Source organism: Dermochelys coriacea, chromosome 12, assembly GCF_009764565.3.
Source record: "Dermochelys coriacea isolate rDerCor1 chromosome 12, rDerCor1.pri.v4, whole genome shotgun sequence".
NCBI lineage: Eukaryota > Metazoa > Chordata > Testudines > Dermochelyidae > Dermochelys > Dermochelys coriacea.
In genome coordinates this window covers 8,082,379-8,109,460 of record NC_050079.1, presented here as the reverse complement: position 1 = coordinate 8,109,460, position 27,082 = coordinate 8,082,379, and the positions used below count along the sequence as shown (strand labels likewise).

At 42.8% G+C, this 27,082-nt stretch overlaps 1 protein-coding gene across 6 annotated transcripts in view; it reads left to right on the top strand.

Annotated features, from left to right (window-relative positions):
* The window catches only part of NUP93 (nucleoporin 93), a 127,814-nt gene that overhangs the window by 79,382 nt on the left and 21,350 nt on the right, over positions 1 to 27,082 (top strand). For all 6 annotated transcript variants that reach the window (XM_038368047.2, XM_038368045.2, XM_038368046.2 and 3 more), the window contains 6 exons: positions 1,783 to 1,911; positions 14,589 to 14,663; positions 17,207 to 17,296; positions 20,270 to 20,409; positions 23,313 to 23,445; positions 26,114 to 26,271. In XM_038368047.2, the coding sequence (XP_038223975.1) occupies positions 1,783 to 1,911; positions 14,589 to 14,663; positions 17,207 to 17,296; positions 20,270 to 20,409; positions 23,313 to 23,445; positions 26,114 to 26,271 (725 nt within the window). The remainder of the gene's footprint in view (positions 1 to 1,782; positions 1,912 to 14,588; positions 14,664 to 17,206; positions 17,297 to 20,269; positions 20,410 to 23,312; positions 23,446 to 26,113; positions 26,272 to 27,082) is intronic.

Below are 27,082 nucleotides of genomic sequence, written 5' to 3'. Positions count from 1 at the left end.
CTCTTACCTGATTTTTTTTGTTTTTAAATTCTTCAGGGGATGTCTTCAGCCTGCTTCCTGAAATAACGAGGAGTATCCCATAAAAGCCTCCAAATAAAACAGGGGCATTAAACATGCGTCTCTCTTTCATGCTATGTCTTTTAGATTTGTAATAATACAGTGAAACCTTTATTTTAACTGGACTGCCCAAGAGCCCACCAAAACTAGTTGCCTAATAGAGAGGCTGGTATTTTCAAAGTAGATGGAACAAATTTGACCTAGAAACCTTGGATTTATTCTAAAGTCAAGAACAGAGAAGGAAATGCGATAGGGAAGGTTGCCTGAAGGAATAGTCGTAGGTGCAGATTTCCCTCACATCACTCTTTATTGTTTCCGTGTGGGAGGGCCCTCACCCCAGTCTGGAATGGGCTGGCTTCTCATACCCTGAGTGACGCATAGCTCTGCCTCCATACTGAAAAAGCATTAGCACCTCCGCTCCCCAGAAGAACCTGGATCTGCCCTTACCACCCAGTCTGCCTAGCTTGGGATATAATGCAGTGTGGTGGCAGATATGCCTGTAAAAAGGCACATCAGATGATGGTGGCAGTGTGGGGATGGCATAATGGCCTCAGAGCAGATCCATTTTACCTAGCCTGTCACCTGCAGCTGTTCGTTACCCCAGAAAGAGGTGTCTTGTCATCTCCTCCCTCACTAATGGGCACCTAGCAAATGGATGGACTGCCCAAAATGGGAGTTACCCTGGCTGAGATGTAGGTCTGGAGCAGGGCACGGTCGGGTGGGGGCCTCCGAGCTCTATCCCCTTCATCTCCTTACTGAATTCACCTTTCAGCACTAATGGTGTGGAGCAGCCAGCTTCTACTTGTCCCTGGACAAGGTTTTGAGATGCAAAGTGGGCAGTTCTAGTTGTGTTTATTGCCAGCTTTCCTATTAGTTGTCTAGTAGTATTGGATATCGAGAAAGTGTTTGATCAGTGATGTGAAGTGGCTGTAGGGTAGAGGGGTGGAGCTACCTGCATCTGACAGAGCAAGGAGGATCAACCCATTCTTTACTGGTGGTATTCCATGCAGAAAGTGAATACACAAGGCCATTTCAAATGCTCCTCGAAACCTAAAAGTGGAGCAGACTTTGCAGACTGTGATTCCCCTACTTCTACTTAATTGGACAATCTGATACAAAATTAAACCTGTAGTTAAGATTATAAGAAATCTTTTCCTCTTTTGGTAAGGCAGGTCTGTGGACAAATACTGCGTCATCTGTATTTCTACTCCAGACTTTTTGGCAACAGAAGCTGCAGTTGGCACCAACTGATGAAAGTTGGGAGTTCAACCGATACCCACGGGTGTGTCTGGTAGAGATGGAATGAACCTCAGATTGCTCTCTGTGTTGCATCAGTAATGTACATCTTTGAATGCAAAACTGTTAATGTTATTTGTGTTACAGTAGTGCCTAGAGGCTCCAACCAGGAGCAGGGCTTGATTGTGCAAGGCACTCATTTTACAGAGCTAGACACGTGTTAAAGTGGCTTCGTTTTGCTACCCTTCGCTTGTGTTTGAATCACCAAAAACCTGAACAATAATGCCTTCTAAATTATTTCCTGCTGGACATTGGCTCTAGGGCTCTCTCGGTATTCGTTAAACTAGTTAATGTTTTTCTTTTCTTTCGATTCCTGTCTGTGCTTTACTTACAGCAGAATTAGTTAGTGGTTATAATTTATATTGTCCTTTAGAGGCTATTTGGTATTTCTATGTGTTCCTTAGCTTTTATTTTTTTCTCTGCTAATAGACCTTTGGTATGGCTGAAGAGTACCACCGAGAATCCATGCTGGTCGAATGGGAACAGGTGAAACAAAGGATCCTTCATACGCTACTTGCTTCAGGAGAAGATGCTCTTGACTTTACCCAGGAAAATGAGGTATTTCTGAAATTGGATAAACATTGTGCATGGTTTTATACAGTACACTCACCGCTAGTATCCGGTGTTGCTGAATTCAATGGGGATTATTGTACAGATATGATTGTATGAAAAAAGAGAGGTAGCGATATTTATTTAAAATCTCTATTGAATTCTAAAGTAACTAGGACTTCTTAAAATGATTTTTATTTACCGAGTGAACAGTAGAACACTATTGTTGTTCCCATTTATTATGCAACAGCTTACACAGGCTGGAACTTGTTAGACACATTGATCCCATCAAAGCCATTGAGGAGAACTTTTCCTGCAGTAATGCCAAGGCAGTTCTGGTGAAGTCATTGGAGCTGCCTGGGTATAACTGTGGGTAGTGTCTATACCTTACTCTTATCCTATATCTCTCCAATATCATCTTGTACCAGCCTAGATAGATGGTATTTCTTCTGCCTGAGGGGGGCAACTACATTCACTTGCTTGATTTGGCATGGGCTGACTTGGAGAAACCAAATGAACGGAGAAGTGTGGGAGTGTGATTTGGGTCAGGAGGGTTTTATCCTCCAAGTTTTTGTGCTGAGACCAGTTTAATTGCAAACCACCTCTAATTCACATGCTTCAAACAGCAAATGTCACAGCTTGGGCTCCTATTGAAGGTGCCATTTTCTATGGGGGTTGGTGTTTTATGCTTCTGAGTCCGCATCTGTATATTTGTTCAATGCAAATTAATTAAAATGAATAAGAGTAACAAAATCATTTAAGGAAAGCTAGATACATACTTATGTGCAAATTAAAAAAAACCCAAACAATTACTCAGTATATTCCCCCCTTCCCCCTCCCCAAAAAAACCAACAAAAACAACTCCACGTTGTGAGCAGAACAGCAAACAGCTGAGTGCCAAGCTATGGTAATGCGACTTCTTTTGTGCTGGGAGCACCAGGCCAAACTATGTCCCTGGCGTGTACAGTTACATCCCAGCCCACCAGCCACTGTTCCGTGCAAAACTATAACCCTGAAGAGGAGAAGCAGCATATTACTGTGCTTAAAAGCCTGAAAACAGTCCCAGTTTTTTTAGCCTTGCTTTTTTCTCCTCTCTCCTGTAAAGCTGCTGCTCCTTGGAGCCACTTATGGCACTGCATACTGCAGGGTGGTATTTTAAAAAAAAAAAAAATACTGAAGTTAATGGGCTATGGTCTGTATGGGGATTTGGAAATAATTAAAAGTTGTTGTGAATGAAATGTTCCTCTTTGATTGCTGATCTCTTAAATATAGGTTAATCCGGTTAATACATTGCTTTTTATGGAAACACCCTCCCCCTGGAAGGTATTTTACTGGTGCTTTAATGTGGCTTCCCAACAGGCTCCAGCTTTGCTGTATTAGGAATGGCAAATAATGCAGGCTAAACTCGTTTAAAACTAGGCAAGACCATCCCATTGTCTTGCGACACGGGAGTCTGTAGACACCGAAGCTATTCTGGTGTCTTCCAGCATCTTAATTTTGTGTGCGAGAGAGAGATTTTGAAGTTTTCCTTTGCTTTTCTTTGAAGCATCAGCTATTGGCCGCTGGCCAAAGCTGGATACTGTAATTAGTAGCCCAACGGACTGCTCTGATTATGGCAAATCTTGTCTTCCTACGTCTTTGATATCAAAACGGACACTAAGCCCATCCAAGGCACTTGAGAGACAGAGTGACATGCTGGTGGAAAGAGATTTCCCCCAATAATTTTTGTGAATGAGTTTTATAGAATGATAGTGCAGATCCAGTGTCTATGCTTCACTCTCCCCTTCAAAGCTCTTGTGGTATCAGTGTGTCATTTCAAGAGCATTTAAAATCCTTGATATATTCCAGTCCTTGCCTTGAGAAGTCAAAGGTCTGAGAGGTTTGAAGTGCATCTACTGTGTTAAAAGCCGGTTATCTAACCTCCCCACAGCAGGTTGTTCTTCTAAAGCCTTGTTCCAGTCAAATAAGATTTGTGTGTGTGTTTGACACAAACAGACACAGCATGTAGAATATAGCAGAGGCTTAATTGATATCCTTTGGAGATGCAGAATCAGTTGAAAAGGCACAGATCCAAACACAGCAGGAGGCAAGCCAGCCAGTGAGCCAGTTCTCAGGCTTTGGGCAAGCCAGTTTGGGCAGACTGAAATACCAATACATTACTCATGGAAATAAGACCAATTAACAGGCAAAGTTTACAATTCAAAGAAGCCAGCACAGAACTTGCTTCTGAATCCCACCTCCCCTCCCATCCCACCACCCGCCAACTATTTCTCTCTAAAACATGTTGCATAGGAAATGGGAGGCTATCTTGGTTTTTGTGTTACCCACCTAAACCTGGTTGTGTGTTCCAGAACTGTTCATGTAATCAGGCCAGTTCACATTAGTTTTTCTTTTCTTTTGGCCTGTCATTCTGAGCTGCTGCTTTTTGCTATATCCCGATCCTCCCCTCCTGTTGTAAAGCTTTGCTGTCAAGCAGCCCGTTCCGGCAGTGATGAAGAGGCACTACTATTCTAAATCTTCCTTCTGCCCAGTGTAGCATGCCTTCACATGCCCTGAATTCTAGGACTTCATGATGCTTTCAGGCAGCACTGCACAAAAAGGTGAGTATTTTGATGGGTGTTCTCCCATCCTGGTCTCCTGCACAGTAATATACTGTGTCTACTGGCCAAGTCATTTGGAGCGCTGACAAAATGTCTGCCCAGGTTTCTGCTTACAAATGTTCATATGCGTATGAGGTTAATGAATAATGCATCTTTATAAACATTCGGTTTGGTGCACAAGTGAAAGTAAATGCTCGGCTGAGTACAAATAAAGGAAGAATCCTTTTAAAAGGCAGCATTGTTGAGCAAAATTAATTTTAAAGTAGAAGTGTGATGACAGTGCCGTCTAATGGCAATTTTGGGAAATGGATACTTTTGAAAAAATAAATATTGCAGTCCCAGAAAAATCTTTTTAAAGACCTAAATTCTTGGCAGGAAGAAACAAATGTGAGTCGTGAACGCAGAACAAACCATTTAAATCATAGGACACTACATAAACATAAGGGTGTGGATGTGCATATACTGCATATATTTCTCCAATTCATTCATTTCTCCCTGTGTTTCTTTTCCTGCTACTGTTGCATTTAAGATAACATAATACATGTTGCCTTATCAACTGCTAGTCTTTCTCTCCTTTTATAATCTTCACCCTTTTAAATATTTGATCACCTCTGCCCTCCTCCCTGAAGAATCCTAAATGACCCCCTTTCCCCATTTCACAGTAGGAATAGCTCTTTGAGGTTGCTGGTTATAAAATGACAGCTTGCACAGTGCTCTATTATTCCATTTTGGGGCGGGGAGCAGCAAATGCCCTTTTCCATGTTAACTTGTTGACTTTAGTGTCCACTTCTTAAAATGAACCTAAAAGTGCTGTCTCCAATTTCCAATTCAGTTACGAGAGGTAATACTGCTGTTTTTCTTTGAGTGCTTGCTCATGTCAATTCCAAGTTAGATATGTATGCACCGTGTGCGTGGTCGTCGGAAGGTTTTTCCCCTAGCGGTACCCATTGGGTCGGCTGTGGAGCCCCCTGGAGTCGCGCCTTCATGGCGATGTATATAGGTCCCTGCCAACCCGCTGCCTCCTCAGTTCCTTCTTACCACCAGTGATGGTCGTTGGAGCAGCTCTTCTCTTGCTATGGCAAGCCATACCCTTGTGGACTTTTCTTCTACCAGTAAATAGTTGAAAATTTAGTACTAGTTAGTTTTAGTAGTGCTTAGTTAGTTTAGGTAAGTTTTAGTTGGGGGTTCCCCCCACCGCATTTCCCCTCCCAGGGTCTGGGTCATGTCTCGGTCTCGGGTTCAACCATGTGAGTACTGTCCGAAGCCTATGCCAAAGGGAGACCCACACGACTCCTACTTAAAGTGTTTGGGAGAAGCCCATTGGATGAAGAAGTGCGAAGTCTGCAGAGGTTTCCGCCCAAGGATTAAGAAGGAGAGGGACTTTAGGCTGAAATTGCTCTTAATGGAGTCTGCCCTTTGTCCCCAGCCGGCACAAGCGGCATGCGACCTCAAGCCCAGTACTTCGGTGCGGAGCGCGCCCGCCTCGGTAGGAGAGGCTGTGGCACCGAGAAAGGACTTGGGCTCCAGGGACCCTCAGCACCACCATTCCCCGATGCCAGAGCTCACCTCAGGTGCGAGTGCCCAGCATCGCTCCCATTCATCAGTCGGCACAAAAGAAAGACCAACAGAAGTCTCTCTCCCACTAGAGCAGTGTAGTGAGGAGGCACCAGCGCGGTGCGTTCCACACTGGGACGTCATACTCTGGCTCTGACTCAGCTCTCACCGTCAACTCGGGCCTCACAGGGAGGTCTGTTGAGTCCAGTTCTAGTGAAATCCCCGATGCGGGAGTGTTGGGGGAGGACTTAGACCTTCCCTCCATGCCAGACACCTTTGAGGCAGCTAGGGACCTCATTGCGATGATGGGGCAGTCCCCTGCATGGGCACCGGCACTGTAGAGGCACAGTGCCTTCTAAGGGCAAGCCAGTGATGATGCGGGACCGCTCACCCTCACCTCAGCACTACTCCGTGGCACTGTGTCACTCTGTTGGTTGCTGAGGTCGGAGGCCTCATCAGACTTAGAGGCAGAGTCGTACGCTTCTAGGCAAAGCCAGCGCCGCTCCAGACAAGAGGAAGGACAGCTATTGCCTATGATGCCATGGCCACCCAGTGGCAGGCGCCGGCTCAATGACCCTTCTGGACCCTATGGGCCTATCACCAACCTCCAGGGCCAGGGTCCAGGGTTCTCACTCCTCTCCCCTGTATCAGGAAGCCCTCAAGCTATGGGACTTCTGCATTGCCCCCTCCATACATCTGCAGGTATCGCACCTTCTGTGCTCTCAGAACAAACTGGCCAATCATCTCAGCAGGTCCTTTCGCAACCACGAGTGGTCCCTCTGCCTGGATGTCATAATCAACATCCTCCAGAGGTGGGGATTTCTTCAGATAGAGTTGTTCGTAACATGGCTCAACAGGAAGTGTCAGCAGTTCTGTTCCTTCCCGAATTACAGCCCACGTTTGCTCACAGACGCTTTTCTCCTCCCTTGGAAGGGGCACCTGCTTTATGCATTCCTGCCCTTCCCGCTCATACACAAGCTCCTGCTGAACGTCAGAAGAGAGGGAGCATCAGTGATCTTGATAGCACCAGCATGGCCACATTAACACGGGTTCACCACGCTTTTAGACCTTTCGGTGGATACACCTATAACACAGCTCCTGGTCCCGGACTTGATCAAGCAGGACCATGGCTGCCTCCAGCATTCCAATCTAGAGTGTCTCCACCTCACAGCATGGAAACTCTATAGCTAAACCCCTTGGCGCTCGCTTATTCAGACTCCATTAGGGAGGTTCCCCTTGGCAGCAGAAAACCATCCACTCGAGCCAAACTTATCTGGCTAAGTGGAAGAGATTCTCAATCTGGTTTCTGCAAAAAGACACATTACAGTCATTGATTCCCATTATCCTGGACTATTTACTACACCTGAAACAGCAAGGCCTGGCAGTGTTGTCCATAAAGGTGCACCTGGCCGCTATCTTGGCGTTCCATCCCGGTTCTGCTAGCAGGTTAGTATTCGCTAACCCCATGGTTGGCTGCTTCCTCAAAGGACTAGATTGGCTGTATCCCGAGGAAAGATAGCTGATCCCACCATGGGATTTCAACCTGGTGCTCTCAAGACTGATGGGCCCTCCTTTTGAGCCCCTAGCAACTTGCTCTCTCCTCTGATTCCTGGAAAGTGGCATTCTTAGTGGCCATAACTTCTGCCAGGAGGGTGTCTGAGCTTAAGGCCTTAACGTCCGAGTCCCCTTATACTCTTTTTCACAAGGACAAGGTACGGTTGCGGCCATATCCAGCCTTCCCCCCCCCCAAAGTAGTTTCTCAATTCCATGCAAATCAGGACATTTTTCTTTCAGTGTTCTTCCCTAAGCCACATGCTAGTAACCAGGAATGGATGCGCCATTTCCTGGATGTCAGATGAGTGTTAACTTTTTGCATTGAAAGTACGAAGCCATTTTGAAAGTTGACACAGCTCTTCATTGCAGTTGCTGAGCGGATGAGGGGGCTCCCAGTGTCGTCCCAAAGGATCTTGTCACGGATCATGGCTTGTATCAGGGTGTGCTTTGACCTAGCAAAGATACCTGCCCCAGCATTGACAGTGCACTCCACAAGGGTGCAGGCTTCCTTAGCAGTGTTCCTGGTGCAGGTTCCGATTCAGGACATCTGCAGGGCAGCAAGGTGGTCATCAATCCACACCTTTACATCTTACTACGTCATTACTCAACAGGCTAGAGATGATGCAGCATTTGGCAGAGCAGTGCTGCAGTCTGCGACTTGGTGAACTCTGACTCCTCCTCCTGGGAACTGCTTGGGAGTCACCTACTTGGAATAGACATGAGCAAGCGCTGGAAGAAGAAAAAACGGTTACCTACCTCTCATTGTTCTTTGAGATGTTCTTTCGAACATCTCAACAACATCTCTGTTGTTCTTCGAGATGTATTGCTCATGTCCATTCCAAGACCTGCCCGCCTACCCCTCTGTTGGAGTACTCTGGTAAGAAGGAATTCAGGAGGTGATGGGTCGGCAGGGATCTATATACACTGCCATGAAGGTGTGACTCCAGGGGGCTCCACAGCCGACCTGACCGGTACCGCTAGGGGAAAAACCTTCTGACTGTGCATGCGGCATGCACACGCCTACTTGGAATGGACATAAGCAACGCATCTCAAAGAACAACAGTTACGAAAGTTAGGTAATCATTTTTTCCATCACATTAGCTCAGTCACAAAAATTCCATGGAAGAACTTGATTTAAAAAGAATCCAGTGGCCTACCTGGAATTCAAATCTAAAGTGGCACTAAACCTGCTCCTGCAGCTCTTCTAATAGGAGGTGAAAGGTGGGATGTGGGAATGCAAGAAGAGGGGAAACAACAATTTGTAAACTCCTGGAATTCTTTTTATGCATTGCTGAAAGATGGAGACAATGGATATTTAACGAATGTAAAAAGAAAAGGAGTACTTGTGGCACCTTAGAGACTAACAAATTTATTTGAGCATAAGCTTTCGTGTGCTACAGCTCACTTCATCGGATGTACTGTCGCTCTAGCAGTTCTCATCTCTGGCAGATAGTTAATAAAAATGATTTTCAAAACCATAAAGATTATGATGAAATTAAACTGGAGGAAAGAAAAATAGACACGTGTGTTTAAAAAAAAAAAAAAAAATTCCTGTAACAGTTTGCTAGTTTGACGTGCATTTTAAATTCAAATGTTAACTTGTGCATTTCAGCCTGTCAGTCGTACAGCTTTGTAGAGTGGCAGCTACATATATGTTTAGTGCTGCAAAACGATAGTGGAGGAGAGAGAAATCAGATTCAGAGATGAAAACCTCGATCTTTATATTTGTGGCCTTGAGGCATTGACTGAAAAGTGAAATTGTCACAACAAACCCACCCACCCCCAGCTTGTGTTAGCAGTTGAGTTCTCATCAGTGAATAATGACAGAGTCCATAAATTAACATTTCTTTAAATAGTTCTGCAATTTTTCTGGCACAGCTTACGGAGAGACTGCAAAGCACCATTTCTGCCTTCACCTCTGTTTCCCAGGAAACCTGCTTTAACAGTTTCTTTGTTCTTCAGAACAAAGCTTTTGTCATTATTTAGGTGCGTTTAAAGGAATATGTATTAGCTGATTTGGCACTGGAAGAAGCATACAAACACTTCCAAATATTGGGATCCACTAGGAATGATCATTAAAGATTTTTAAAATGTGAGTTTATTGATATATAATGTGTTTTTTAAACATGTGTTTTTAGTTTGAGGAAATAAGTCTTAGTACTTAAATTCACCAGTCTTTAATTATTTATAATTTCGTGGGCATGTTTTTCATATTCTAAATATCTCCGTATTTTAAATAATTCTCCACTGCACTGTTGCCAAGAAATAAAAACAGCAAATAAATCCATATCTACTATTCTGCATAATGTAGCTAAAAATGATGGTCCAAATTTGACTCAATATTGTTTGAGCCAAGGAGTTTAAAACACCAATGTTCTGAGCTTCTGATAAGTTTCTGGGTGGAATTGCTGGTTCTGGGACTCTATTAGCTGAGAGGCAGCTTCTCTCCCTTTGCTATACTAGTGACCTTGTATTTAGTTATTTCAGTTTAAGTGCAAGAATGCACCTGTCCAAAGCTTAGACTCTTCCCAATTTACAGTCACAATCCATGCAGGATGATATACCCAGCAATGTAACAGAGCTGGATAGGTGCCAGAGAAATCAAAACTCAACAAAAATTATATAAGCTTAACCAGCCCTCAAGTCAACATGGAAAAATATACCCCAGTCATTCCATAAGGCTCCTGCAAATAGCCATTGCCATGTGTCTGGAAGGTCAATAGATTTGGGCCATTTTACACTAAATTTGGGGAGACAAGGAGCCCTTTGTCAACAGTTCCCTCTCATCTACACCCAGGGGCGTCCAGTTTAAAAATCTCTACTGACAGCAGCTGTGGCATGCGCGTTCGCGCGCACACACACACACACAGTCTCTGATATGCTGAACCCAGGCCATTTAAGGACATGGGTACTGCCATACTGGACCATGGCAGAATTTGTCTAATCCAGTGTACTGTATCTGACAGAGGCAATACCAGATGCTTCAGAGGAAGATGCAAGAAAACCCTAAGTGGTAATTATGGAATATCCTGCCCATAGGTGAAAAGTGGTGCCTAGAGATTTGGATAGATGCCAGAGAAATCAAAACCAGTCAATCAGCTAAATCTCATTTCCAAGTTGCTGCTGACATAATCAATGATTCCAGCACAAACACACTGGGAAGTAAACCAAAAAAACCATGTTAATGTAAATCCTTGTTAAAATCAGAGGGGGAAATCAGTATTTTGTCAAATACAGAGAGACAAAATTGGGAGGGAAAGATTTTTAAAAATATATTTTCAAGTATCTACTTGACACTACTTTAATAGTAGCAGGTAATAAACTTGGCAGTGTGATTTTAATACTGTGCCTTTTTAAGTCTTATGATTTTTTCTGTATGAAATATTGATTTTAAACAAATGTAGGAAATACAGTAACAAAATATAATAATGTCCAATTTATGAGAAGAGAGTTAAATAGAGATCCCTCATGAACGCAGCAAAAATGAGTAGCTCTGTCTAGTTTCAGATGCTGAATAAAAGTGTTATTTAATGGAAGATGGATATTATATTGCAATTAATCGCAGTAGGTGCTACCAAAGCTCAAAAAACTTCAAGAGATCTGAAGATAGCTTGACTGGACTAAACAAGAAGTGAAAAGAAAACCCATCCTGGAGCTGACTGTTCAAAGACTGTTTAAAGTTAAAGATATGCTTAGATAGGCAGTCATGGCAAACTGAGCCCTTCCAGTAATGGATATAACATGTCATTAAGCAATGTCTTTAGGTGATCTGATCTACACACAAGAGTGTTAACATTCTGGATAGGTTACAAATAGGGAAAATAAGACATTTGACAATATTGATAAGGTGAAGCCCAATAGATAATGGCTGGGTCCAGCCAGCTGTACCTGGCTTTAACATTAACATGCTTATTTTAAAAACTATCCAACCCCACATGCTCTTTATCAGAATAAGCAACTAATTCCAATTTAGAGGCCATATAGGTGGACATGTGTTTTAGTTTATAAGTATATAACTTAATATAATTAATTATCTATAAGGGAATACTGTCCAAAAGATAACTGGCATTAAAAATGACTCCTCCTATCAAAACAAAAGGAGATGTTAACAAACATATTTTGAATTGGAGGGAATTATATTTTGGTTGGTGAAGTCCAAACACCTGCTCTGTCTTGATCAAGTATGTTCTGTTGGAAATAACCTCTTTCCTGCCTCATACTGAGAAAGAGGGACAATCGGTGAGTTATCTCAAGTGCCTATACACAAATGCAAGAAGCCTGGGAAAGAAGCAGGGAGAACTGGAAATCCTGGCACAGTCAAGGAATTATGATGTGATTGGAATAACGGAGACTTGGTGGGATAACTCGCATGACTAGAGTACTGTCATGGATGGATATAAACTGTTCAGGAAGGACAGGCAGGGCAGAAAAGGTGGGGGAGTTGCATTGTATGTAAGAGTATGACTGCTCAGAGCTCCACTATGAAACTGCAGAAAAACCCGAGTGTCTCTGGATTAAGTTTAGAAGTGTGAACAACAAGGGTGATGTCATGGTGGGAGTCTGCTATAGACCACTGGACCAGGGGGATGAGGTGGACGAGGCTTTCTTCCGGCAACTAACGGAAGTTACTAGATCGCAGGCCCTGGTTCTCATGGGAGACTTCAATCACCCTGATATCTGCTGGGAGAGCAATACAGCAGTGCACAGACAATCCACGAAGTTTTTGGAAAGTGTAGGGGATAATTTCCTGATGCAAGTGCTGGAGGAACCAACTAGGGCAGAGCTCTTCTTGACCTGCTGCTCACAAACCGGGAAGAATTAGTAGGGGAAGCAAAAGTGGATGGGAACCTGGGAGGCAGTGACCATGAGATGGTCGAGTTCAGGATCCTGACACAAGGAAGAAAGGAAAGGAGTACTTGTGGCACCTTAGAGACTAACAAATTTATTGGAGCATAAGCTTTCGTGAGCTACAGCTCACTTCATCGGATGCATTTGGTGGAAAAAACAGAGGGGAGATAGATATACACACACAGAGAACATGAAACAATGGGTTTATCATACACACTGTAAGGAGAGTGATCACTTAAGATAAGCCATCACCAGCGGGGGGGGGGGGGGGGGGGGAGGAGGAAAACCTTTCATGGTGACAAGCAAGGTAGGCTATTTCCAGCAGAGACTAACAAATTTATTAGAGCATAAGCTTTCGTGTTCTCTGTGTGTGAGAGGCTGAGGGAACTGGGATTGTTTAGTCTGCAGAAGAGAAGACTGCGTGGGGATTTGATAGCTGCTTTCAACTACCTGAAAGGGGGTTCCAAAGAGGATGGATCTAGACTGTTCTCGGTAGTAGCAGATCACAGAACAAGGACTGGTCTCAAGTTGCAGTGGGGGAGGTTTAGGTTGGATATTAGGAAAAACTTTTTCACTAGGAGGTTGGGGAAGCACTGGAATCTAGGGAGGTGGTGAAATCTCCTTCCTTAGAAGTTTTTAAGGCCTGTCTTGACAAAGCCCTGGCTGGGATGATTTAGTTGGAGATTGGTCCTGCTCTGAGCAGGGGGTTGGACTGGATGATCTCCTGAGGTCCCTTCCAACCCTGAGATCCTATGATTCTATGAGTAGCATTGAGCATTCCCATTTAGTCATGGCTGTACAGACAAACGGGTCCGCAATTTGTGGTGGCCGTTTGACAGTGCAGCCTTATCGCACCACAGTAGCATGGATTTAGTTTATTCCACCTTTTAAGAGAAGAACAGAATCTAAACATAGAAAAATTGTGGTGCGCTATCCCCCCACTTCCAAGCCAGCATGTCTCAAGTCTGGGTCACCTTTCTGGATAAGAAAATGATTTATTCTCCGGGTCCAATCACTCACTGACCTCTCTCTGCTAAGGTTGCCAATCATGGGAGGCCAGCGTTGGTAGGTAGTGCAATATTCTTATTCCTTTGTGAGTCTCAGTACATTTCAGTGGGGCAAAATAGGAACATAAGAATTGCCACATAGGCAGGAGCCAGTGGTCCTTCAAGTTCAATGTCTTGTCTCTGACTGAAGCGAATATCAAATGCTTCACAGGAAGGTATGCAGCATTGTTATAAACAACACTTCAGTAGCCATAAGCAGACAGAAAAGGAGTACTTGTGGCACCTTAGAGACTAACAAATTTATTAGAGCATAAGCTTTCATGAGCTACAGCTCACCTCATCGGATGCATTTATGAAGTGAGCTGTAGCTCACGAAAGCTTATGCTCTAATAAATTTGTTAGTCTCTAAGGTGCCACAAGTACTCCTTTTCTTTTTGCGAATACAGACTAACACGGCTGCTACTCTGAAACCTGTCATAAGCAGACAAATAATTATAAAATGCCTTCTGAGGGTTTCAGAGTAGCAGCCTTGTTAGTCTGTATCCGCAAAAAGAACAGGAGGACTTGTGGCACCTTAGAGACTAACAAATTTATTTGAGCATAAACTTTCATGAGCTACAGCTCACTTCATCATCGGATGCATCCAGTGAAGTGAGCTGAAGCTCATAAAAGGTTATGCTCAAATAAATTTGTTAGTCTCTAAGGTGCCACAAGTCCTACTTTTTTTTCTTCTGAGGGTGTTTCTTCCTATCCGAAAAAGCGAAAAGTGAATGGTTGGTTTGTGTGCTGAGTCAGGAAGGCTTCTGCCCTTTTATACATTTAACATTAAGTGTAGATGGTACTAAGCTTACAATAGAGTAGTTCAGTGGTGGTGAGTGTGGATTTCTACAGGTGAAGAGTTCAGCAATAGGTTGCTGTGTTTTGCCTCTTGAGCATGTCTGGCCACAAGCAGTTTTGCATTCCCTGTCTTGTGAATAGGTAAGAGGGGGAAACAAACAGGGTGGAGTGGTTAACCTCTTTGATGTGGTGCACCACAAAGAGGCTGAACTAAAAATGCATGCGAAAGAGCTGCTATATTTGAACAACACTCTCCTTAATCCCTGCTGTGTTTCTTGTTCAACAGCCCAGTTGCATCAGCGAGTTGGGTCCTCCAGGTCGCAGCTCTTTGGATAGCACGGAGATGGCCTATGCCCGACAAGTGAGTATACTGAAAGGGGATAACAAATCATTGCCAATGTGTCTTAGCCACAATAGACATGGGAGAACCCCCGAGTGAGTGAAAAGAGGTACATCAGGACAGGGATGACAGCACCTGGCTGGGATGAAAATGCAGTCAAGAAAAGACAAGAAACTTAGCCTGACTTTTTCTCAGAATTGTCTTTCTCTATCTACTGCACAATTTGTATCTAAAGGTGATGCTGATACCATGTGTAATTACCCAGATCATTCATGGTTATATAGTAAATGGAAACTTTTTTATCCTTTGTTATGTGAGACTTTCCAAACTCATGTTAAAATGTAAAAGTATTCAAACCAATACTCTACATTCTTATAGTTTTTCAGATTTCAAGGCATCCTTGGTGATTTGGGAGGTGGCAGTGGGGAAAGAGACTCAAATATTCATTATGGCAGTTTTTAAGTTGTATCCAGTTTTAACTGGGTCACTTAGGAGGAACTGCAGAACACCAGGGCTGAATTAGAAGGCTGCATTGGAACTGATCTGAAAAATTTCAGGAGAAGATATTAAATCTATTCATAACCATAAGCAATTATGTGTTTGTTTTTTTGTTTTTGTTTTTGTTTTGTTTTATTCAAAGACTAAGGTTCTGATTACCAGTAATGTTGGAAGCAAAATAAAAGACAGGAACTTGATTTTCAGAATCGCACGTGCAAAACTGTGCACCCAGTTCCTTGCACTGAATTACCAGGATTACATGCATAAATCAGGTATTTGTGCAGACAGATGGCTAGTTACACATCTGTTTTGCCATTTCTGTATGCAGTCATGGTAACTGTGTACAAAATTAGTTACACATTGATAAACGTGTTTTTTAAAATTGGGGCTGAAATACCTTTGTTCACTTAGCGTCGGTTCTGATTCTGTTCTGTTTGTTGTTAATCCATAATTAATTCGTTGGCTCCCATCTGCACTGTAGAACTATTGTGCTAAAACCCCCATACAATAGGGTTCAAACCATGGTTTTAAATTATAGGAAGATCATTCCTCATTTTTCTGGAATAGATTTAGTTTACTCTAATAGCTCAGGAATATAGGAATACTTATAAATTCAGTAAATAAGACACTATCAGATCCCCTACTGCAAAAACGGAGGGTCTGAGTTTCAAAGGTCCTAGCACCTTCAGCTGCTATGGATTTCAGTGGAAGTTTAGGGTGCCCAGCACCTTTAAAAATCAGATTATTGCTATATACTGTCTCAGCATGGTATCAGTACCTATTTAATAAAACTACAGTGAAGTTCTTTTAATACGGGATAAAATAATTGTTCCATGCAGCAGCCCAGAACCATTCACAGGAGCACAGTGAAGTTTAGTTTCAACGACTGCCCGGTAATGGAATAGTTCAGAGGCCAAAGCCCACTGCTACAGTGGTAGAGGAATGCATTACCATCATTGGGGGCAGTTTGAATCCTGAGCACAGTTTCTTGCATCTATGCTAGAAACGCTGAGGAGACAATAGTATATCCAGCTTCTGGAGAGTAGGGGAGGAGCCTTTTATCAGCCTCCAACTCTCCCTTCCAGGTAAATGCCTGGAAAGTTTTCAGAGGTAGCTCTAATTAGCCCTTTTACCTGGAAGGGAAGGTTTATGGGCTGGGAATGAAGGAAAACGTAGCAAAGAAGTAGCTAAAATAAGATCAAGATTTTTAAAAATGGGCATTATGCTTCTAAATCATTATTCAGGCACCTAAACATGTGAGCTGAAGTCACCTCTGAGAATGGATGTGCCCAAATGAGGGTTTAGGAGCAATTTTTGAAAATCTTCACCTAGCTTCTAATACACAAATAACTGAACTGTAATGAACAATTGATCTGTTCAATGCATATATTTCTCTCTACGCAAATTACAGTCCTCAAGTCTTAAAAATTCCAAGAAGAGAGGGCAATGTTAGAGCAGCTTGGTCAATGTTTGGTGGAATTCACTCTGCAGGGCAGATAGTCTCTTGCAGGACTGGAGGAATTTTAAGGCTCTGGGGTGGATATGAAAGGAATACTTTTTCTCTTGCAACACAGCTTCATTTAACAAGTTTCTGCTGTACAGGTTGCTCGGGGTCAGGGTTTATAAACACTGCTACCACTAAGGGACTTAATATTAATGGTTTCCAGAATTCTTTTCCTGTCTCCAACAGAAATGGGAGTGGTGTACAGTGAAACGTCACTTTGACAGTCATATATCTGCCATCACTTTTCCCTCCTACGTTGCAATTAGTCTAACAGAACAACCAGTGCAAAGCTCTGCCATGCAGAACAACTGAATAACTGTATTGTTCCTGACGTTCAGGCAATTCTGGGGCTGTGGAAGTTTTATGGAGATTGCTGCCCACATGTTGCTGCCCATCCTTCCCCTTGTGTCCTGGGTAGAAGGCAGCTGATGTGGGAAGAAAACTAGCTGGAGACCCTGAAGGCCATCCAGTCTTGAAGCCTGTTTCAAATTCTGCTGCTGTAGCAGGGTGGAAGAAAGAACCATATGCATTGTGAAAATTGCTTACTTTTGATACATTTCAGATTTATATTTATAATGAGAAGATAGTGAACGGACATGTGCAGCCTAACCTGGTAGACTTTTGTGTTGCTGTTGCTGAACAGGATGATAAGGTAATGCCAATCAGTTAACATAGGGAGATGTACTTAATCTGTTTTCAGCTGTGATTAGCAGCCTGCTGACATTTACAAAAATGTACTGATATCACAAGAAAAAATTGCATTGCTTTACAGAAGATAACGAGCCAGGAATGCAATCTTCTTCAGTACAGCAGGGCCCATGTGGTAAACTCTGGGACTGAAATTCTATTTACAGCGAGGTAGAAAAAAATGCCCTGTTGTTTCATTGCTTTGTGATCCCTAGAAACAAGTACTTCACTTTAAATGGATCCTGTTGTATCTTGCTTTAAAAACAGGACCCCCTGATAGCCACATGTGCCATTGTTTACATGTGTTTTCAAAGAGTTCCTGAATGAAAGGGCTAATCTTCAATCTGGATTAAGGAAAATGTAGGTTGGTCCCCAATAATAATACTGGTTCATGTTTAAACCCAAGCACCAACTAAATAGCCTTGCTTTTAATCAACATTAAATCTGCTTTTCCTATTTCACTCCCTCAGCTGGATTGCTATGATAGCAGACTCATTGAAATATATTGTGCTGTGAACTTTAATTCATCAAGTCTCAGCTTTGTTCCAGATTGTGCCACCTATCTGGGAAATCCCTTCACCTTCTTGCTGGCCTGCGGCAGTCTCTAAAGGTGCTATTGCAAAATAACACTGCTTTTGGACTTGCTGCTGTTTTTGCTTTTCTTCTTTTTCCTCCACAATATTTAACATTTCATATTACAGTAACAGCCCAGTAATTTCATATTACAGTAACACAGTTCCCATAAGCACCAGGGATGCGTTGTGCTAGGCACGCTCCAAATGCACAGCTGGACATAGTAGCTGAGCCAGAGATCTTTGTTGTATGATTTAGTATTTCTAACCTTTTACTGAATATTGCAGCTCTTTTGTATTCTTTTTCTGGACTTATCGATTATTTTATTTTCATGCAAGTTATCCTTTTTTAAAAAAAAAAAATCCCTGAAGAAATTACCAGTTGGATAGACATCTTGCAGGTGATAAAAGAGCCTGATTCTGCTCTCAGTAAGATTGGTGTAAGTCAGGAATGACTCCAATGCAGTGGAAAAGCCATGTAGATGAGATCAGAGTCTCCCTCAGAGAGCTTTCAGATGAAAGAATAGCAGGGAGGGGCTTTTATCAAGAAGAGTAAAAAAAGGTATAAAGGTGTTTTTACTGTTATCCATATATCAGTGTCCTTCACACAACTGTTCTCGAGGAGGTGGGTATAATCTTAAAGCAGAAGGGTTGTAAGGAGAGAGATTGAATGTGTATGTGACTCACAGTTGGGGGAAGAAAGGCAGTTCTAGATGAGTACAAGTGATAGTGACTACTTATAACACTCCCCCGTTTTCCTCCAAAACAAATGCACAGACTATGGAGAGCTGTGGGAAGAGAACAGGGAAATGACTCATACTGGAAAGTAAAGCCAGTGCAGAGGTTGCCAAACCAGGTGTCCAAAATTTCTTGGCCATCTAACAAACCTAAATGACTTTGAACGTACACCTGTACTTGAGATCTAACAGACTCTGAGGGCTTTGACAGGTTTCAGAGTAGCAGCCGTGTTAGTCTGTATTCGCAAAAAGAAAAGGAGTACTTGTGGCACCTTAGAGACTAACAAATTTATTAGAGCATAAGCTTTCGTGAGCTACAGCTCACTTCATCGGATGATGAAGTGAGCTGTAGCTCACGAAAGCTTATGCTCTAATAAATTTGTTAGTCTCTAAGATGCCACAAGTACTCCTTTTCTTTTTGAGGGCTTTGAGTAATTCTGTATTCATTTTAACAGAGACAACTCAGAGTTTCAGTGTTTGTCACATTGAAGCATCGTGGATGAAATTCGGACCTCATTGGAGTCGATGGCAAAACTCTCATTGATTTCAGTATGGTCAGGATTTCATCTTACGTGTCTTATTATTTTAGTAGAGGAGAACTGGTTCTGTGTGTAGTGATAATTTAATCTGCATGAAGATGTAGGCTGAGGCCCCAGGGTCTCCACATTTTTCATAACATGGACCACATCTGAACAGATGGAGAGAGAGAGAGAGTCTTGTGGATACATCCCCTCCTGTTTGTGATTCCATAACTTCCCAGGGCAACTACAGCAATTGTTTATCCAGAAACTACAGCTAGGAAAGTATTTGTTTAGAGCAGGGGTGGCCAACCTGGGGCTCCGGAGCCTCACGCAGCTCTTCAGAAGTTAATATGCAGCTCCTTGTATAGGCGCAGACTCCGGGGCTGGAGTTACAGGGGCCAACTTTCCAATGTGCTACAGGGTGCTCATTGCTCAACCCCTGGCTCTGCCCCAGGCCCAACTCCACTCCACCCCTTCCCCTTAGTCTGCCGCGCCCTTGCTCCTTCTCCTCCTCCTGTCCCTTCCCCCAGCCTCCTACACACCACAAAAAAACTGATCATGGCGGGCGGGAGGTGCAGGGATGGAGGGTTAGGTGCTGATCGACGGTGCTGCTGGCTGTTGGGGCGGGAGAGCTGAAGAGGGGCTGCTGACGTGTTACTTTGGCTTTTTGGCAAGGCACACTGGTAAATTCTGGCTCCTTCTCAGGCTCTGGTTGGCCACCCCTGGTTTAGAGTGATATAATGACTGGAAGCAAGGAAGCAGACCCATCACCAAGCCCCCAACCAGCTGTCTGAAAGCCATAGTCAGTCATCTGTGTACCACAGTCAGGCAAAATCTTTGCAGGCAAATGCTTCTTCAAAGTGGGGTGATGCAGAGAAGGTTGGGAACATCGTTATCAGCCTAACTCTGGCATGCATCCTGTCATCTGGACTCATTCTGTCAGGCATGACAGAGATGGCTTACTCTGATGTGTGCTTCTAATGTCTTCGTTATAAGACTTGACTAGCTGTAATTTATCCTTTTTTATGTAAAACGATCATACTGCTCAGACTAGGTAAATCCCTAATGGCTGTAATAACCACTGTTGTTTGAACGGGTTCATTTCTAGAATATCTCTGATATGTGGGCCATGGTTAAACTAATGACAGAGGTATTGCTGGTTCCTGCAAGTGATGCGTTGAAAGTCCGGACCAACATGGAGGTGCGCATGGAGTTTGTAAGGCAGGCTCTGCGGTACCTAGAACAAAGGTAAGACAAACATAATGGAGAAAAGCATCCTTAATTACATACAGCAACAACTTTCATGTGACTCCATTGGTATTCTCTAAATAGATACATGCACGCTCCGAAGATTAGTGAATAAATCAGATGAAATTTATTTCCCATCAGAGAACAGCCACTGGGGTAGAGAACTATTCCAGTTTTGAAAAAATTCTTGAGTCCATTGGGAGACTGTTTTGAAGATACAACCAATCTTTATTATTCCTTCCCTGTCACTCTTTATATACTTGCCAAGGTGGCAAACAGGTGCTGGACATAATACGACTAAATGAAATAGATAAATTATCCCTGCCTACAAAAAAAAAAAAAAAAAAGCCTCCCTCTTCTTCCTTCCCTTCGGGATGCTAATGATATGGAGATACTAGAAACTAGGGCTGGGTGAAAGTGGTGAGCATGCTTTGCTGAAAAGTTGTGTAAATACAGTTCTCCTTCCTTTTCATGCAGTGACCCTGAATATTTTGCTTTTTTTGGTGAAATTGCAGGAGACTGCAGTTAGAGCGTAGGAGAAGGGCGGAGAGGGTGGAATGCTTTCATAACTCCGTGCTTGTGAGACTGCAAAAGGAGCTAAACGTGGCCTGTTTTCTGTTGTGTTTGCAATAGAAGTCCTGCAAAATTTAAGTTTGTCATGAACAAACCCACTAATGCGTTTGTTCCTAATGATTATGAAGACTGTTGTTTTCCCCCCTGCCTCTCCAAGTTACTGTATGAAAACACCAGTAAATAAATAGCCAACATTCTGTCAGTTTGCTTGTAGGGAAGAGGGCCATAGAGAGTATGATGGAATTTAGGCCAGGCAGGCCAGACACAGATCATCAGTCCCAGCAGATATCAGCAAGAGCTGGGGCACAAACTATCGGAGCTTGAACCAGGTGTGTGCACGGTTATGTGCATAGAACAACTGCAGCAGCAGGTATGGTGCCCACAAAGTTAGGATTCAATGCAAGATTCCACTGACTCTGTATTGAGCATTACAAAATCTGAACTGTTCATTGCATGAGTAGTCACAGAGCTGACTATGAGAGTGTCCTTCGTTCCAACAGCTGCCATCATGACATTAGCTGGAAAGTATGATCGTAGAGAGCAAACAATAGATATAACCTACTCCAGTTTTGTTTAGGGGTTGCTAAGGCACTGGGGCCTGATACAGTACATTGGGATGAGGTGTTTTCCCCTCCCATCATAGCCTCCTTCTGACCACGAACAGTTGGTTGCCATGCCTCATCAGTACGCTGTCGCTCATTATCACTCATGGGCTTCATGGCAGCATGCCCATCTGTTTCCAGATGAATTGACCCATCAGAAGAATCCTCTGCTGCAAATTCTTCAGCATTAGCAATGCACAAGAGGCCAATTCGGGTCTTAATTCAATTCGCTGAGTATCCAGCTTGGTAAATTATCACAGCCACATTTTTTTCTTGCACGGTTTTTGAAATGAGGCCCTTCAGGCTTACTATTTTTAAAGCCCAACTAACATGCTTTGCAGCATTAATTTTTATTTGCCATGAATTGGCCTACTGGCAAAGCAGACTCTTATGAGAGTGAACTTTCCCTACTGGAGTCGTCATACCCTACCACCCCTTCAGGTATGCCTTGGGTAAATTGAAGTCACTCACAGCTGGCCTTGTGTCAGGTCATTTACAGCAGACATCTGTGGTCTTAAACCCTGAGGAACACCTACTTAACTCAACCAGAACTCTAGAGTTCTGATACTGTACTAAATTTAGCATAGCTTTTCACACATGCATTTCAGTCTCGTATATTAGTCTTCTAGCCTAGTTTTCTGTAGCTTGCACACTAGGTAGAAGGCTGTTGAATTTCATTAGTTCATTACTGGCTGAAGGAAAAAGCAGGAGCTCATTTGTCCCAGCCATCCATATAGTGTTGCTACAGTTTTTTTAATTCATATTCTGGCCCGTTCCCTGTAGTTTCAGTACATGGAGACTTTATTAGCTTGCCTCAGTGATTAACTTTCACTTGTAGATGGGGTTCTCAAATCCACTTTCTGTATGTAGAGATTTTTCATCTAAATTCTCTTTTTCCCCTGTGATTCCCTTATGGTAAGTCAGTGTCTCTGAAGTTTATCATTAAGGCCCTACTTAATTTGCGGTATTGTGCAAATTGCAGATCTCGCAATATTAAGCTTCCATCGCAGTTTTGATTTTAATTAGCTTGCTTTGCACAATCCACAATTTTGCATACATTTTGGGGTTTGCAACACACACTTTTCCCCCCATGAGTCCACTAGAACCCCATTTATCTGAGCTGACAATGGCAGGGCTCCGGCTATCTGTTCCACGCATTAGTGACTGTAATATAGTTGCAGCAAAATGTCTGGTTATCAAAAAAAAAAAAAAAAAAAAAGTAGCGGACATAACATAATACTTGAGTGTTTATATTGTTCCAGCAAATATTTCTTAAATAGGTTTTCTCTGGCTTTTCCAAAATACCGCAATTAATAAAGGTCCATTATTACTTTTCCATGATTTTTTCACGTGTTGTCTGCAACTCAGTTATTTGACAAGCGTCCCGCAATTCAAGTAGGGTCTTATTGATCGTTTCTCCATCACAGACATGGTGAGAGCATGCATGTGGCATTTTAAATGTCATTTTGTCCTCGTTAGCATTGTTAGATGGAAATGTTTTTTGCTAGCATGAGAGTTGAGCTGTAGTGCACTGTGAACGTACAATTTCTCAAATGATTTTACAAACACCTACATGAAGGAGCATAACTCCATAGATCATGTTGCCCCCACAATAGTGTTTGCACTTCATTATAATTCACTCAAAGATAGATGGTTCTGTTGAACAGGAAAAGTCATGGGCTTTTTGCAGGGCTTGTATTTTACTTTTATTAAAATGCTTTCTTACAGTTACAAGGATTATACTTTGGTGACAGTATTTGGAAACTTGCACCAGGCTCAATTGGGTGGAGTACCTGGGACCTACCAACTAGTCTGCAGTTTCCTTAATATCAAACTCCCAGCACCTGTTCCCGGTCTCCAGGTATGTGCAGTACCATTACTGATACAGCCAATGTGCTATTGCACACTTCTTCACACTAGTGTAGGCAAGATGCCAATGCAACCCCCTGATGATTTTATTTTATTTAGATTGCATTAGGCAGCGCTCTCTTTCCTTCCCCCCACCCTTGAATAACCGTAACAATTCATTGGTAAAATGGAGTATAGTAGATGGAAATCACTTGACTGTTTAGAAACAGTTACAAAATGGTGATTTTCTATATTTAAGCCTTAGAATTATGCATGTTAGAATTTTCTCTTAAAAGAGCATTCAGATATATTCAGCTGTTTAAGATAGAAAAATCATACAGCTGTAGTTTTTAAAGGGCTAAATTTAAACATATAAAAGCAGTTTTCTTTTTGCTGCTGCAGATGGCAGGTGCAAGTAATTTTGGGCATGACTTTGCACCCACAATGCTGTGCTGGCACAGTTGCTGCTGTTGAGATGTCTGTCTAATGAACCTGAAGCACAGGCAGAAATCAAGTATTCAGCAAACTAACCCAGACCAGCTCCGCCCACCCATAACTGTCAGTGCAAAGTTGTGCCAACAGTTACGTGAACCACAAAATAGTAGGTGCAAATAGGGAGGATGAAAGATTTGCAAAGAGAGACAATTAGAAACAAAATAGTTGAAATTCAGCTCCTCCTTTGCTGACTTGCTGAGACCGAAGTTTAATGGTTTTTTTCCCTCAGTAACAGCATCGCTAATACTTTATGGCCTAATCCAGACAAAGCCCTTTGTAACTACTTCCATTGACTTAATTGGGCTTTGGATAAGCCCCTGAATGGAGAGCAGAAAACGTAATTCTCTATTCTGTTATCAGTGCTAGAGAATAGCCTCAATTTTTGCAACTGGAACTTGGTTTTTTGCAGCTGGCAAGTTTCTGAGATCACCTTTTAAATAAAATCTGAATAACTGACAATAATTGGAAAGGTTTCAGAGTAGCAGCCATATTAGTCTGTATCCACAAAAAGAAAAGGAGTACTTGTTAGTCTCTTAAGGTGCCACAAGTACTCCTTTTTTAATAATTGGAAAGGGGGAACTCTTTACCTCCTATTGAAGTAATAGTCCGTGAACCCTTTCTTATACTTATGGCTTCTGTACGCTATAGCTTTGTATCTGTTTGAAGTTGGAATTCATTTTATCGTTTTTGTTTTGTTCCTGTCTGTAGCTGGGTATATCTTCTCCCCAGCCATGTCCCCTTCTGAGCAAGGAGAATGAACCTCAGTGCTCCAAATAATCCAGTAGAGGTAAAAGAATATGGCTAGTGGGTGATTCGTAGGAGCTCAGATAGAGACTCACGATGGCTGTTAGCAGCATGAAATCATTTATAGGTATATGGATGAACAAATAGCTTAGCACTTCACTTATTATAGTCAATAAAAATATTTATTCTTTCCATCACCAAGCCCTTCGGTGCTTTTGTGCCTGTTCTCTTAACTGAATTGCGTGGGCTCAAGGATGTGGTGATCTTAACTGCGGAGTATTTCTGTAGAAAGGTACAAAAAAAGCAGTTCAATTGAGCATTTGAACCTGCTGTTCTGTACCTACTGGCTCGCTACTGAATGGCTCTCTTTCCTGTGAGAGAGAGACTCTGGGTGAGGCAACGTCTTTTGTTGGACCAACTTCTGTTGGTGAGAGAGACAAGCTTGGTCCAATAAAAGATATGACCTCACCCACCTTGTCTTTCTAATATCCTGGGGCTGACATGGCTCTAATAATTCTGTTTCCTGTTGGAAGATAGATGAGGCCTGGCCAGTTTCAGGCCTAGAAGTGCCAAAATAAATAGTGAGCAAAGAGATTTCAGAGTAGCAGCCGTGTTAGTCTGTATTCGCAAAAAATAAAAGGAGTACTTGTGGCACCTTAGAGACTAACAAATTTATTTGAGCATAAGCTTTCGTGACCTACAGCTCACTTCATCGGATGCATTCAGATGCATCCGATGAAGTGAGCTGGGGCTCACGAAAGCTTATGCTCAAATAAATGTGTTAGTCTCTAAGGTGCCACAAGTACTCCTTTTCTTTTGAGCAAAGAGAGTAGATCTGTATCCAGAACACTGTTACTGACTCTAATCCTACTCCTGTTCCCTTCCCGTTGATTCCCTCTGTCACTATGACGTCATGCAGCTGGAAGGCATAAAGAGTCCCTTCCTTCACAGCCTTGGAGAGTGCACACAGGAATGTGCTAACAGCGGACTGCCCAATTGTCCTCTTATGCTCGTCCCATTGGGACTAAGCATGTCACTACTTATGCGAGTGGGTGCCACAGACCTGGCTGGTTTATGCTTTTTCCCAGCAAAATGATGAGGTCAGCACAAGACCAAGGAAAAAAAATGTATAGATGCTACTAGTATGATTGGAGAGTCCTCATCCAGAGAGGAAAATGCAGGGGAAAGGAAACTAAAAGCAGGATATTCTTTCATATCCACAGACACGCACAGCTTCCCCTGAACTTAAATCAAGTGGGCCTGATCCTGCATTTTTGTTACACAAATGGAATTCTGCCTGAAGTCAATGGAGAACTGAGTATGAGGGAGAACTTGAGTATTTTACTGAAACAAAATGAACGAAGTGGCTGGCGCATATAAAGAAAAATAAATCAAAGTATTGTGCAAGCTGTTCTATTTTAAAAGTCTTCCTTTGTTTCCAGGATGGGGAGGTGGAAGGCCATCCCGTTTGGGCATTGATTTACTATTGCATGCGCTGTGGAGATTTAATCGCCGCTTTGCACGTGGTGAATCGGGCGCAGCATCAGCTGGGCGAGTTTAAAACCTGGTTCCAGGAATATATGCACAGTAAAGATAAAAGGTATTGTGACTTGGGAAAAATCTATGTGCCGTGAAAAATCGCTGTGGAATAAGGTTAATGCTTTGGGATGAAAATGAAACCCTGAGGTCTCTTCTTGTGAAAATGGCTGGCTAGTATGTGCATTGCCTATTTAATTTACACATAAGTTTTCACATTTTTAATTCATGGCTTTGAAGTCTAGAAACCTCCACTGAGAGAGAGAGATTGGAAAATATGCAGGAATTTACATTTCAAAACTAATTTACTAGTGTTAGCTTCAATTTTTTAATGTATGATCTATTTTCTAGATCAGGGTAGGATATTGGACTTGATAGATCAAAGATCTGATCTGCTATCATAAACCCTATATTTTACTCTTTGCTGTGACTGTTTTCACACGACTAGCCATGCAGGAAAGGAAACTGGTATTTTTTTACAGGATGAACTGGGCCTTGTAAAGGGATTCAAGCCTCAGCTCTGACTATGCCTGTTCTCCCTCTCATATACACCCCCTCCCTCATCACTTCACAGAGTGCAGGTGACTTAGAGCTAGTCCTGCTGGAATTTGTGAGAACTAATCTGTTCTCTATGAGCCCAGAAGAGCTGGTAAGAGTGACCCTATGTTGGGCTGCTGTCCAGGACCTGGGGAACTGAGAGCATTGGGAAACCAGGCAGAGGTCAGCATCACCGCTGGGACTTGAGGCCCTTAGGGTCTGTCTGCACTGCAACTAGACACCCACAGCTGGGCCGTGCCAGCCGACTTGGGCTTGCAGGCCTGTCTCATTGCAGTGTAGATTTCCGGGGTCGGGCTGGAGTCTGGGCTCTAGGACCC